Source organism: Emys orbicularis, chromosome 2 (assembly GCF_028017835.1).
Source record: "Emys orbicularis isolate rEmyOrb1 chromosome 2, rEmyOrb1.hap1, whole genome shotgun sequence".
NCBI classification, from domain to species: domain Eukaryota; kingdom Metazoa; phylum Chordata; order Testudines; family Emydidae; genus Emys; species Emys orbicularis.
The window spans coordinates 262,627,091-262,641,197 of NC_088684.1; the positions used below are offsets into that span (position 1 = coordinate 262,627,091).

The 14,107-nt window shown below is 42.7% G+C and overlaps 1 protein-coding gene across 1 annotated transcript in view; it reads left to right on the forward strand.

Moving 5' to 3' along the window:
- The window catches only part of ARMC3 (armadillo repeat containing 3), a 102,104-nt gene that overhangs the window by 40,833 nt on the left and 47,164 nt on the right, over positions 1-14,107 (forward strand). Inside the window, exons 6-9 of the mRNA XM_065398468.1 lie at positions 13-207; positions 1,948-2,131; positions 8,702-8,854; positions 8,979-9,084. Coding sequence (XP_065254540.1) covers positions 13-207; positions 1,948-2,131; positions 8,702-8,854; positions 8,979-9,084 — 638 coding nt within the window. The remainder of the gene's footprint in view (positions 1-12; positions 208-1,947; positions 2,132-8,701; positions 8,855-8,978; positions 9,085-14,107) is intronic.

A 14,107-nucleotide genomic window follows, 5' to 3' on the forward strand; every position in this document is an offset into this window, starting at 1 on the left:
ATTTCACTGCAGGATTTTCAAAGCCGTGCTGCAGTTCGTGAACTAAATGCAATTCCTGCCTTGCTGGAACTGCTGAAATCTGAATATCCAGTTGTTCAATTGTTAGCTCTCAAAACCTTTGGTGTAATTAGCAATGACAGAGAAACCAGGATAATACTGAGAGAAAACCAAGGATTAGATCATCTTTTTAAGATACTGGAAACTAAGGTACAGTTTATTTGAAATATGAACTATAAATGTAAACTTGAAAAAGTGTGTTTCAGATATTCTGTATCCAATCTTCATCCATGCATCCTACTAAAGAAATGAACTTCATCATTTTAAATTTGTTGTTGTGGGAAGTAAGAGCTGACAAATTGACAGAGTAAACTAAATCCAGAGAAATGTTCATTAATGCTATTTCTTTGAAAAGTATAAACAAAATAAATGTTTGCCTTTTGAATTTTTTGCCCCTTTTAGTGTAACCAGAGTAATAATAATTCATTTGAAAAGACTGAATGTAGTATGTGTAATCAATGGGTCACTCATGAATGAGGTACTAAACATAAGGATGGCAGAATGGTGCCCAAGAAGAGCAGCAGCCTAGGTAGTTTTTGTCATTGCTGTGGTACTGATCAGTAATATGCGGAGAGATGATAAAGTAAAGGGAGGGTTTCTCTCATATTAACCATCATCTGGGAAGCAGATTTGGTTTTGTTTTTCAGCCTGTCAGCTTATTCAGATAAAAATAAGATCTCATCACATCTAAGTGGTAGTTGGAAAATCTTTTTTTTTTTTTTTACAGCTATACCTGGTGAGTGAGAGGGAGAATCACTAGTTTTTATGCTGTGTTTGTTGTTTTATCATTTTGGTTCTGTTAACACTCTTTTTATAATGACATTACTGAACATTTTTCAAAGTATTTCAAATAGTGGAAGAATTCACATGGCTTAATTTTATGTGACGTTTTCCATTTTCTATATTTTGTCCAGTGCTAGTGCACAGTTTCAGAGCCAATCTTGTTCCCTTAATTTAGTCTAAACACCAATGATTCCAGGTTCCATTCCTGACTTGGATACTCCACTGCTCCAGGCAGAGGTAATGCTGTCCCACTGGGGGCGCTAAGCAGGAATAATCCCCTCCCCTTCCCCCCCCAACACATCACATACTAAAAAGCGAATAGTGGCTCCCTTGAGCTGCTTGGCATCCTAAGTAATTGCTTAGTCTGCTTATGCTTAGCAGTGGCTCTGGCTCTGGGATCTGGAATGAGTCACTTGAGCACCTACTGCCTCAGTTTTAACCATCTGTAAAATGAATATAATGATACTTATTTCCCTCGTGGGAGTATCGCAGGGGTCGGCAACCTTTCAGAAGTGATGTGCCGAGTCTTCATTTATTCACTCTAATTTAAGGTTTCGCGTGCCAGTAATACATTTTAATGTTTTTAGAAGGTCTCTTTCTATAAGTCTGTAATACATAACTAAACTATTGTTGTATGTAAAGTAAGTAAGGTTTTTAAAATGCTTAAGAAGCTTCATTTAAAATTAAATTAAAATGCAGAGCCCCCTGGACCAGTGGCCAGGACCCGGGCAGTGTGAGTGCCACTGAAAATCAGCTCGCGTGCCGCCTTCGGCACGCGTGCCATAGGTTGCCTACCTCTGGAGTATTGTGAGGCTTAATTATATAGTAAAGCTCTTTGAAACCTTAAGATATTCAGTTCACTCTAAGGGCCTGATCCAAAGCCCATTGAAATCAATGGGAGTCTTTCCATTTTTTTCAGAATTATAACCAAGCTTGACTCCAAGTTAACACAGGTTGTGGAGTCTATCAACATATTTTTAAAAGATGCACAATGGATTTCATTGTGTACCAGAATGTGCAGTAATTAATTATGGTAATTATCTTAGAAGGTAGAAAAGTTAAAGATATTTTAATCCTCATTAGAAGACTTTTTATTTTTCTTACTAGGAATTTAATGATCTTCATGTGGAAGCTCTTGCAGTGATGGCAAATTGTCTTGAGGATGTGGATACTATGCAACTAATTCAGCAGACAGGAGGTCTTAAAAAGCTACTTTCATTTGCAGAAATGTCTACCATTCCTGATATTCAGAAGAATGCAGCAAAGGCAATTACTAAAACAGCTTATGATCGTATGTCACTTTTTAAAGTTTTATGTTCATTTCTTATGGAAATCCTGTGGGGGTGAATTTTCAGCCAGCCTGAGGGTCACTTCCCAGCCTGAGAATACTAATTGTGCTGGGAAGAAATAATTCCACAAATGAATTGCAGTTGCAAATCTTAGTGGTCAAAATAGCAAACAGATACTAAGTTAGATGTAGAAACTGCTAATATGTGGGTACAAAATGCTTCCAAAAAGGGAATCTTGGCCTCTGAAAATTTGGGCCTTTATCTTTTATTTAATGATTGTAGATACCTGATATCTCAAGCGTTGTTTGCCAGAAAATATTCCTCATTGGCAGTGGTTAAACCTGAATAGCAATAATTGGGCTAGTTCCCTCTCTTAAACCTACAACTGCTCATCTAAATGTCAGGCAAGTTAGGGTATAAATTCCTATTGCAGGGACATAATAGACTTTAAATGTCCTGCAGATTAATAATCCCTGTGGATTTAGATAGTTTTTTTTCTTATCTTTTTATAATTATTCATAGCATGGTTCCTATTTTTGCAGACAGGTTTTTTTAATTCACCATTGAGTTCAGAATTATGCAGAACATACTCATGGCTTTTGCCCTTGAGGTTGCTGTTTAAATAAGTCTATACGTGAAAATACCTCTGGTGGGAAGAGTGGAGAGTTACGGCAGCTCCTCTAGGAATGAAAAATAGTGTGGGGTGAGTAAAGTCAATCCCTTAGGTTGTAAACACCTCCAGAGAGGTTCAACCTCCCCCTCCCCCCAGGGAGGCTGGCATATGCTAGTTCAAACTGGGACTCCAGAGACCAACAGACAAAGAAAAGATTTTCGGTATAAAAGGCTGAGTTTAAACGAACAGGGCTTTCTTTCTGACCAGCAAACAGACAGGACCTTCTGTCCAGCAGCAGCCCCAACCCATGCAGAAGGGTCCTATTTGTTTGCTGAAACAAAATGAAGGCCTTGTGTCAGTTCAAGCTCATCCTTTTATACCAAACACCCTTTCTTTGTCTCCTACTTTCTGGAAAACCCAGCTTGAACTAGTATACACAAACCACCTCAGGGGTGGAACTTCTCTGGAGTTCACAATCTCAGAAGTAATCACCCCCTACAGTTTTAGCTCCTATAGGAGATGTGGTAACCCTCTTCTATGGAGTAGAACACAATCCTATGTAAACCATTCATAAAAGTAATACAAAGGTCCCCAAAGATACTGCATGGGGTTGCAATATCTGTCAGATCTCCCCTATAAAGAAGTGGGTATAACTAGGGTGCTTGTCTGGCATCCTAGGGGAACCCACAAGTTTGTTCCATGGCTGGCATGTCTGCTCCATTTGCATTTTGGCTGACATGGTCCCTTGCAGCTTTGGAGCTAACTGAGGGGTCCAGTTCACCCATTCTGCCTTAAAAGCCATAATATCCTTCCCCAACAGCAAAGAAAATGGAATGTCTGCTAGCACATCTACAACCAATACTCCTGACCTTCCTGGGTCTGTATGGAAGTCTGTGCTGTAGGTAGAGTGAAGGCTGTTACACTGGGAACTTTAATCCAGGTTTCACACCCTGGGAGCATTTGATGGGGTTTCACTACATGGAGTTTAACTATGGTTTTAGCAATCCCAGTATCTCTCAATACAATTATTGTTTCCCCGTTAACTATCACCTTCTGCTCCCACTGGTGATCAGATGAGTGTGCACCCCAGAGGGTGTAGCATGACATGTGGGCAGTAGCTTTGTGTGAGAATGGCTCAATATGAAAATTATATGCCATTGAGGAACTGGCTGGGTGACTCCCCCCACCTCCAAAGATTCGGTTGCACAGTGTATTCTGAGGTTAAGGTGGAGCTGGCCTTCTCAGCACTGGGCCTCAGTGGTTGGATTGGGAAATCTCAGGCAAAATGACCCAGCTGGCCACAGATGGGACACCATATTTCCACACCCATCCCAGGGCTTCTCAGAGGAGGCTTCCCTCCCCTCCTCCCCCCAATTTCCCAGTTACGGTTACATCTCTAGGATCTTTTCTCATTGCCGCAACCTCTGCTGTACCCTCTGTGGCACCATCTCCTTGGTCCCGTACATGTCCTGTTGGAGAAAAAGGGAGCTCTTCTGTCCCCTTATCTGTAGGGGATACCCCATCCTACCTCAGATTGTCTGAATGCTGCATTCAGACAATCTCCAATTTCTTCAGATCACAGGGCAGCATTATAAATTTAATCTATGTACATTTTGTAAACATATTATCTAATTTAATATACAGTTAGAAAAAACTCTTCTTCCCCTCCCCTGCCTCTCAGGTCTCCTTTCTTGTGTCCTCATCTAATTCTTCTCATAACCTCCTAGTTTGACCAATTGAATATTTACAATTATTTCTATTGCAAATGCTATATGAAAAGAGTGACTCTGCCCCTCCAGTCCACACTATGGATCTCTATTCATTTTCTCCACCTGTCAATGGAAATTCCACACATGGAATGTCAGTGAGAGTTCTGTACGTTGATGATTGGCACAGTAGATCGGAGAGGAGGAGATTGTGTTAAGACTTTCATTATGTATTTTTCCAGTGTTGCTATTTTATTATGACATTCTGGGAAAAAATGAACAATAAGAATGTAAAGACCATTTTTCATAGTCCTGTGACAGGTTTCTGTGTACTACATTCCAAATAGATTACTTATGTTCCTACGACTACAATTTATTTTTATTTCTTCTTTCACACTTACTTCTTGCATATAAACACATACCTCTCTTCCCCCTTTGCTTACCTTTTTTTGCATTTTGGTGTCCTACTGTTCTAACATCTACAATATGACATTCCTAAAGCACATTCTGACAAGAACTACTCATAATATATTATTGTATCATATACAATCTTATATAATTGGATATAATTGTCAGTGATGATGCATCTTCTTGTTATCTTTCTTTACAAACACAGTCAATGGTTTCAATATAAAGGCTTGGTCTCTTCTTCAGACTACAATATATGGCATAGATCAGTGGTCTCCAACCTTTTTACGCCCAAGATCACTTTTTGAATTTAAGGGCCACCCAGGATCTACCTCGCCCCTTCCCTGAGGCCCCGCCCCTTCCCCAAAGCCCCGCCCCACTCACTCCGTCCCCCCTCTCTCCGTCACTTGCTCTCCCCCACCCTCACTCACTTTCACCGAGCTGGGATAGGGAATTGGGGTTCGGGAGGTGCTGCGGGCTCTGGCCTGAGGCTGAGGGGTTCGCAGTGTGGGAGGGGGTTCTGGACTGAGCCTGGGGCAAGGAGTTGGGATGCAGGAGGGGGTGAGGGGTGCAAGCTTGGGAGGGAGTTTGGGTGCAGGAGGGGGCTCCGGACTGGGACAGAGTGTTGGGGTACAGGAGGGGTTACAGGGTGCTGGCTCTGGGAGGGGGGTCAGGACTGGGGCAAGGGATTGGAGTGCAGGAGGGGGTATGGGGTGCTGGCTCTGGCAGAGGGCTCGGGACTGGTTTGGGGTGAGGGCTCTGAGAGGGGGCTCAGGGCTGGGGCTTGGGGTGTGGCCTCCTGCCGAGCAGCACTTACCTCCGGCGGCTCCCAGTCGGTGGTGCAGCATGGCTGCTACTAAGGCAGGCTCCCTGCCTACCCTGGCCCCACGCCACTCACGGAAAGGGCCAACGCACCCCTGCATCCCCTTTGGGATGCCCCTCTCTGCAAGCACCGCCCCCGCAGCTCCCATAGGCCACAGCTCCCTGTTCCCAGCCAATGGGAGCTGCGGGGACAGTGCTTACAGGCAGGAGCAGCTGCAGAGGGAGACCTCTGCCCCTCCGCCCCCAGAGCCGCGGGGCCAGACTGGCCGCTTCCGGGAGTGGCATGGGGCCTAGGCAGGCAGGGAGCCTATCTTAGCGGCAGCCCCGCTGTGCTGCCGGAGATTGCGATCGACTGGGAGATCCTCTAGGATCGACCAGTCGATCACAATCGACTGGTTGGTGACCACTGGCGTAGATTAAACAAGTTAGAAAAATAGAGGTTAGAGAAGAAAATTAAGAATATTTGCCTCAAAACTGTAGGATTTAGGGTGGCTGAAAGTTAGATGAAAGGATGACGTGTTATACTGGGCTAGTGTGAAACTCTGTCCAATAAATTAGCTCCTAGACATGGCACCAGGGAGAGAGGGAGATGTTAAATACATTGCAGCTAGCCAGGTTCATGATCTAAAGTTAACTTCTTAGCTGAAGAAAAGGTGGAACAGTAGCAATTACCAGGAACAGTGTAGGGGAAAATCAGAATCAACAGTATGCAATTGTGTTTTGGGGATTTTTTTGTACTGTAAAGGTACTAAACATGCAGCATTTGTAAATTCATTGCATTAGTAGTATGCCTAGTGTCTGGTATAGTACTTGATTATTACTCTGATTAAAATGTAAGTGCATGACTTCTTGGGCAGAAATCCAATATAGTGCATTATAGTTCTGAGTCAGCATGTGACTTCATCATTAAAATCTGTTATAACTATACAGTAATCTGCCCTTTGCAGGTTTGGTGAACACAGCTGGATTTTGAGAACATTTCCAGCAGGGTAGAGAAAAAGAATTATGGTCTTGCATTAAAATAGAAAATTGTACCTCTGTTATGATGGTACATGTATCTATTTTCTGACTACAACAGTTAGCTATAAACCAGTGTCAGTTTCTGAAATAAGTAGTGTTGGCAGCTGTCACTGAAGTTGCTTTTTTCCTGATGTATGTGATGCTAGTAAACACATTATTTTTTTGCATGTCATCCTTCAAAAAAGTATTTGCCTTAGCTTTTCTTTGTTGGGAAAGATGTCACAAAAGGGTTACACTGTATGAACAAAGCAACTTAGGTGGCACAAATATTTTATTAAATTTTGGACACCATCTTTAGTTCAGTGCTCTGTTTATATAAGGCCAAACTGGCAGTTTAATCACTGTGCTATTAAAGATTGCTTTGTTGTGCCACAAAATTCTGGATTTAATACAGTTCCTTTGCAGGGCTTTTATTTTGTACATCCAGAGTTATGGTTTATAAGCTTTGACCCTGATTCACTGTTGTCTCACAAATAATGCAATCATTTACGTGAGTGCAAAGTGAGAACAAAATGGTTTTTAAATTCTGTAATTGTAATTTAGTAGTATATTTCACCCACTTTGCCCTAACTTTGCTTTGGTATAAATGATTACACAAGGTGCAGGGCAATAGTGTATTGGGCTCTTTGTTCCTAGTTTTGGGGTAAAAAGGAGAAGTAGAAGAAAAAAACAAAAACCTAAACAACAAGAGTTAGTTCATGATGGGCTCAGTGCTCAAAAACGGGATGAGGTGTTGGTCCTCCAGACTCCGCTGGCTGCCTGTGTCTGATTGCTCTGTGTAGTATTAAATCAATATATTCAAATAATTCCAGGGTCAAGAGATTTATCACTACAAATATGGTGTTGGCATCTGAACATGAGAAGTGCTTTGATGCAAAATGATGTTGCTTTATTGTACATAATAGGCCCATAATAAAACCCAAATGGACAAGCTCATGCAGATAGAGATAGGGTCAGCCAGAAATGTTTGTCCTTAGAATACAATTGGAAAATAAAACTTAAAATGTTAATAATTTTCTTTATATGTACACTGTACTATACAATAAAATCTAATCAAAATCTGCTGTTCTAGGTTATTTCTAATTCTTTCTAATACATTTTAAATGGCTATATTTACTAGTTTAAAGGAACTACTGCACAGTATTAATGTTCTTAATTTGCCTTCATGTAGGCAGTAAATATCTTTTTTACCTCTATATGAAAAAAATGTTCATCCTTAATCACACATGCCATTTGGAAAAATAAGAATAGCATTTTTAAAAAATACAAACATTCCATATAGCAATGATGAATTTTCTATATCAAAACAAATTACTGAAGCAAGAAGACCCCCCCCCCCCCAAGAGAGCATTATTAGGGATTACAGACTAGTTTGGCAAGCAACAGGTCAGAAGCAAAGTCTATTACTTGTCAAATCAGTCTGTAATCCCATTTAATGCCCTCTGGAGAGTGTTGGCTGTTACACATCAATGCTGTGCCAAGTTTCTTTCTGCTGTTGCTTAAAATTCTCCCAATACTTGAGTTTTTGTGCATTATACTTTGTAATGTAGATTATGTAGTTCTGATGAGTATAAAATATGTAGAAACTGGCTGGAAAAGAGAAAACAGCTAGCCTTGTGATATGTATGCATCAGGGCCGCCCAGATCATACATGTGATTTTAAGACTATCAGGGAACAAACTCTCTACTGAATTTGGCTATTTGTGTTTAAAGCTGGTTATTAAAATGCATCCTTTTTATATCCCTTACCTTTTAATGTGGGTCTCTGCCCAGGAGAGGTGACAGCTGAGGAACCAGGAGCTAGAGTGAGTGCCCTTGGTGGACCATGAGGGAGGAATATAGGTGCAATTGCCTTGAACTGTCATGCCACACACCAGGCTTTAGTCTCTCATTTGTATCAAAAGCAAGGAACAAATGTGTGAGATCAAATAGATGTCATTTTTCTCATTTGCAATCATATTTCTATGAAGATTAATGCTATTTTTTGTTTGTTTTGTGTAAAGCTGAAAATAGAAAAATTTTGCATGAAGAAGAGATTGAAAAGTGCCTCATAACCCTTTTGGGAACTGACAATGATGGTGCTAAAGCTGCTGCTTCTCAAGCTATTTCTGCTATGTGTGAGAATTTAGCTAGCAAAGATGCTTTTGGAATCCAAGGTGAGTAAATTGGGGAGGAGATGGAATTAGCTCCATTAAACTCCATTTTGTAAGGACCATATTATAATTTTACAGTTTCCCATGGGTTAGTTAAAGCAGCATATGTACAATTATTTTTTTAAAGGGATTCCCCAGCTAGTTCAGTTGCTAAGCAGTGAGAATGAAGAGGTAAAAGAAGCTGCTGCCATAGCTCTGGCTAATCTCACAACAGGCAGTCCTAGCAATGCAAGGTAAGTGTGCAATTAATAAATAACTATGTAAAATATTAATCTGGACATACTTTGATTTAAAAAAATTCTCCAGTCAATGTCCTAGATCTCTAGTCAATGTCAGTGGGAGTTACACGCACATAAAAGAGAGCACAGTATTGCAGCCAAGAGGCCAGACTTTAACCTGCTGCAGCTGCCAGGGGAATCTCTTGATGGTGATGAGCTGGTGTGGCAGTTCTATGCCACCTTCATTAGTCCCCAATGTAAGGGATGTGGTCAGGACATCCCTAGACCACGGTAGTGTCCAGCTGCAGAAACTGTTCATTGAGGCCCTGGGCAGCCGATGTAAATTACAGTAGCCTTTGGCTGAGCTGATCCATGCGCAGATCAAGGATCGGGAATGTAAAGCTGGTTTAAATTTACTTTTCTCGTCTCACACAGTCCTGCACCAACCTTACATGGACCGGTGAATCTGATCCTAGGTCTGCTATGCAGATCAGAAAGCAATAACTTACATTAAATGTGTATGCAGGATGAATGCTGTGTGACTATAATTAATTACTTGCCAACTTCACTTCTAAGTGAAGCTCTTTTCTGAGTCATAGATGAGCCAAAGAGTAACTTTAGACTCATGAATGGGAGGGCCAAACCCTTCCCTGATACAAATCAGCATAGCTCCAGCTCACCAGCTGAGAATCTGGCCCCTATTTGTTTTATAGTCATATAACTAAAAAAAACCACTAACCCTTTTTTTAATTTGAAAAAAAATATCCAGCCTGAGATACTGTAATCCATATTCATCCTAGAACAGGGTTTGTTTATTGTTTGTTTTTAGTTTTGTTTTTGTTTTTTGTCTCACTTGTAAAGCACTGAAAGTAAGTACATTTAATGGGAATGCAGATATATCTTTAAAGTGATGTGAATTTGCTGTGTAATGATGTTGAGGATATTCTAGTCACAAGTGGGACTAATGAGAATAGAACCATTTTTTATTAGTTATGTATTAGTTCCTTCTTATAAGCCCCCAGAGTGTTAAATCATAAAGCCAACAGCAACATATAAATTTTTGTGTGATAAGAACAGCATAGTGGCTAACTTAAAGAGGGGTAGCCACTGGGGAAGAAGCACTTAGGGACTGAGGGAGACTGCTGAGGAGACCAAGGAGCGCCCAGCAGTGAGTGAACGGTGAGATTGAACTATAGAGACATTTTGGAGTTAGGCCTTTCCAATTTTATGTCTGCCCTGCCCAGAAGGACCTAAGGCTGTGGCAAGATGCTGCAAAAGGACCACAATGGGATGCTACTTGAGTTGAGCCTCTACAGACTATTTGGACTATAGGGGACACACGCCAAATTGAAGGGACAGCGGTGGGAAGTAGTCCAGGGCAGTGGACTTAGACTCTTTGCTGGGAAGCATTGCTTCCATAGGGTCCCTTCTTAAGGACTGAGGCACCTCTGCTAGGGAAGCAAGGGGCCAGAAGTCAGGTGTTCCAATCACTAGGCCACCTGGCCCTCCATGCACCCTATTACAAAATCGGTAGAGAATGAAGGCAGATGCCCTAGTCCTTGCATAAGGAAGTCTGGGCGCAGCGGGAAACACCCTCATGAAAACACCTCCTCCCATAGCTTAATGGAGATGGATCAGCTGCTAAAATGAATGGCCAATCAGAATGCGCATAATCATCATCAGCAACAAGTGTTCCAACAAATGGCCAACCAGCAGCAGCTTTTGATTCACAATTTAGCAGTCCACCAGCAGGAGCAGCTGGTACAGCAGGTGGTCGTGATACTACAGCCATCTGATACAGTGGTGCCAGTGAAACTCAACCTAGCCCTGGCCACTGCCGGTCAGGCTTACCAAGCTGCCGCCTAATGACAATCCTGAAGCCTTCCTTGAAATCTTTGAGCAAGTGGCTATGGTGGCCTGATGGCCCCTAAACCAAAGAGCTGTTTTGCTGGCTCCATGCCTAACTGGGATGGCACAACTGTATCGTGCTTTAGAGACCCTGTTGCGGCCCGAGAGTATCATAGAATCATAGAATATCAGAGTTGGAAGGGACTTCAGGAGGTCATCTAGTCCAACCCCCTGCTCAAAGCAGGACCAATTCCCAACTAAATCATCCCAGCCAGGACTTTGTCAAGCCTGACCTTAAAAACCTCTAAGAAAGGAGATTCCACCACCTCCCTAGGTAACCCATTCCAGTGCTTCACCACCCTCCTAGTGAAAAAGTTTTTCCTAATATCCAACCTAAACCTCCCCCACTGCAACTTGAGACCATTACTCCTTGTTCTGTCATCAGGTACCACTGAGAACAGTCTAGATCCATCCTCTTTGGAACCCCCTTTCAGGTAGTTGAAAGCAGCTATCAAATCCCCCCTCATTCTTCTCTTCTGCAGACTAAACAATCCCAGTTCCCTCAGCCTCTCCTCATAAGTCATGTGCTCCAGCCCCCTAATCATTTTTGTTGCCCTCCGCTGGACTCTTTCCAATTTTTCCACATCCTTCTTGTAGTGTGGGGCCCAAAACTGGACACAGTACTCCAGATGAGGCCTCACCAATGTCGAATAGAGGGGAATGATCACGTCCCTCGATCTGCTGGCAATGCCCCTACTTATACAGCCCAAAATGCCGTTAGCCTTCTTGGCAACAAGGGCACACTGTTGACTCATATCCAGTATGCTCAGGTCAAGGCAGCCATTCTTGATGCCTGGGACATTGTGGAAGAGATGTGCCGGCAACACTTCCGCAATGAGCGGTGCCCTCTGGAACCAAGACCCCACCTGGTTACCCAGAAGCGATGAGATGAGGATGGATGCTCAGGTTGCCAAGCTTGTCCTATTCGAACAGTTCACGCAGATACTGCCCGCTGGAGGAAAACAATGGGTGATGTGACATCATTCCAAAACCCTGACTGACACTGTTTGTCTCATGGAAAATTATCTGGTTGCCAGGACCTGATACTAACACTCCACCAGGGACCTGCTGGGACCAAGGGTCCCACACTGCCAAATGATGGAGCGGGCCATGGAAGCGAACATCTTGAGGGGCTTCAACCTACTCCCTCCTCATCTGGACTCAGGAGTGGCCTGACGATCAAGAGGCCCATGGATACCCTGGACCAAAAGTGCAGAGCCTTTGAGCCACACCTCAGGCTGCGAAACTGCCAACCCACTAGAGTTTAAGAAGGGAATATCACAGGTTCCTGAACTAGGGTGATACCATGCACAGGGACCTCCCAAATATCCAGAGGAAGGTCCAATCATAACAGCAAAGACCGAGACAAGTGTTTTGCATGTGGTTTTCCAGGGCACTAGTTTCGAGTGCCTCTATATGGAGTGCCTAGGGCGGCAGGATTTGGGGGGCGGCATTTTGCCGCCCTTGGCGGAAATTCGGTGGCGGGGGGTCCTTCCGCTCCGGGTCTTCGGCGGAAATTCGGCAGCGGGTCCTTCACTCGCTCCAGGACCCGCCGCCAAATTGCCCCGAAGACACGGAGCAGAAGGACCCCTGCCACCAAATGCTCAGAGGAGGAGCGCTGCCACCTAGGGCGGCAAAAACCCTGGCGCCACTCCTGTAGATGTGGTGGGGCTTGCAGAACCAGGGTGTGCTCAGACCCTGCTGCGGAGCTCGGTGGTCCCAAACTCAGAGTTGACCCCAGGCATCATTCTGTTATGATGTGTGCATGGACGTAAAATCTTATCCCCACATTCAAGTGGCTCTAACAGTGGGTGAGCATACAAAGACCCTAATGGACTGCAGCCCCTCTTACAGATCTCATTAAAAAGGGTGCCCTCTTCCCCTATGCAGCATGACTTCTCCCGCACCACACATCCAAGCTCACACTGGTGGAAGTGGTGTCACATCAGCAGGGGCAGGTCCATGCTGTTCTTGGAAGTACCGGAATGTCTGGTATTCTGGGAATGCAGGAATAGCCACCCTAATAAAGGAGGATATACATGGTGAAGCCAAGAAACCTGACACCAGCACGAAAAGGGTTAAAGAAAGCCTATGAGACCAGCTAGCCGTGTCCTGTTATAACTGCAGTCAGTGCTAGGCGTGGAGGAAGAAGAAAAGACGACAACCTGGCTCAGTTCAGGGCTAACTGGCAAAGAGGCAGACGCTAGCTGCTTCCCTATAGCATTACTGGCTGTATTATTAGCATTACTAGAAGCCTGGTAGCTGGGGCAGCCATGGGGGAAGAAGCACAGCATCTCTGACCAAAGGAGACTGCTAAGGAGACCAAGAAACACAGGGGCGGCATTTCAGATTTTGATGGTAGGGGGCAACATTAACCATGATTCCAGGGGCTACTTAGGCACCTGAAAACACTAGTTTTTTTTGCAGATAACTTAGAAATTAGCTGACACAGGAGCACTGTATCTAATTCCTATATAAAGAAAGAAAAATATATAGAAACACCAATTAAAGCCATATTTTAAGTTTATATGTAAGTTTAGAACAATCAAGTGATAATACAGGAAGATATTCCCAATCCCACACTTTGAGGTATCAGTTTTGGAACCTTAACACAGATATCTGAAACATAGATTTGATACTTTGTACACTATCTTTGCACAATAATTTATTTAAAAATAAATAAAATCTGCTTACTTTCTCTGTGTTACTGCCATTAACTACTCTATTTTAGTCAATTGTTTTTCACTCCACTAAAATGTATTTACTTAATTCTAACATACGTGATTAAGTTTTTTCCTTTTATTAAGAATGGGAATTTATTCTTCAAATTATTTTGGCATTTATGTTTACCAATTACAATCATGTGATAATACTTAATCCTGCCATGAGTGCAGGGGACTGGAATAGATGAGGTCCCTTCCAGTCTTATGATTGTATGATTCTATGTACGTGACTCACTAACATTTGACTCCATTATTACTATTAGTATCAGACTTGGAACCACATTTATTTTCATACAAATTTTAAGTTATTTTACAGCTATAATTAAAATACAGTTTGAAAATAAGCGATCTTCATCTGCCCAGTGTTTAAAGTGATATGTTTAGTTAATTTTTGTAATATTTGCACT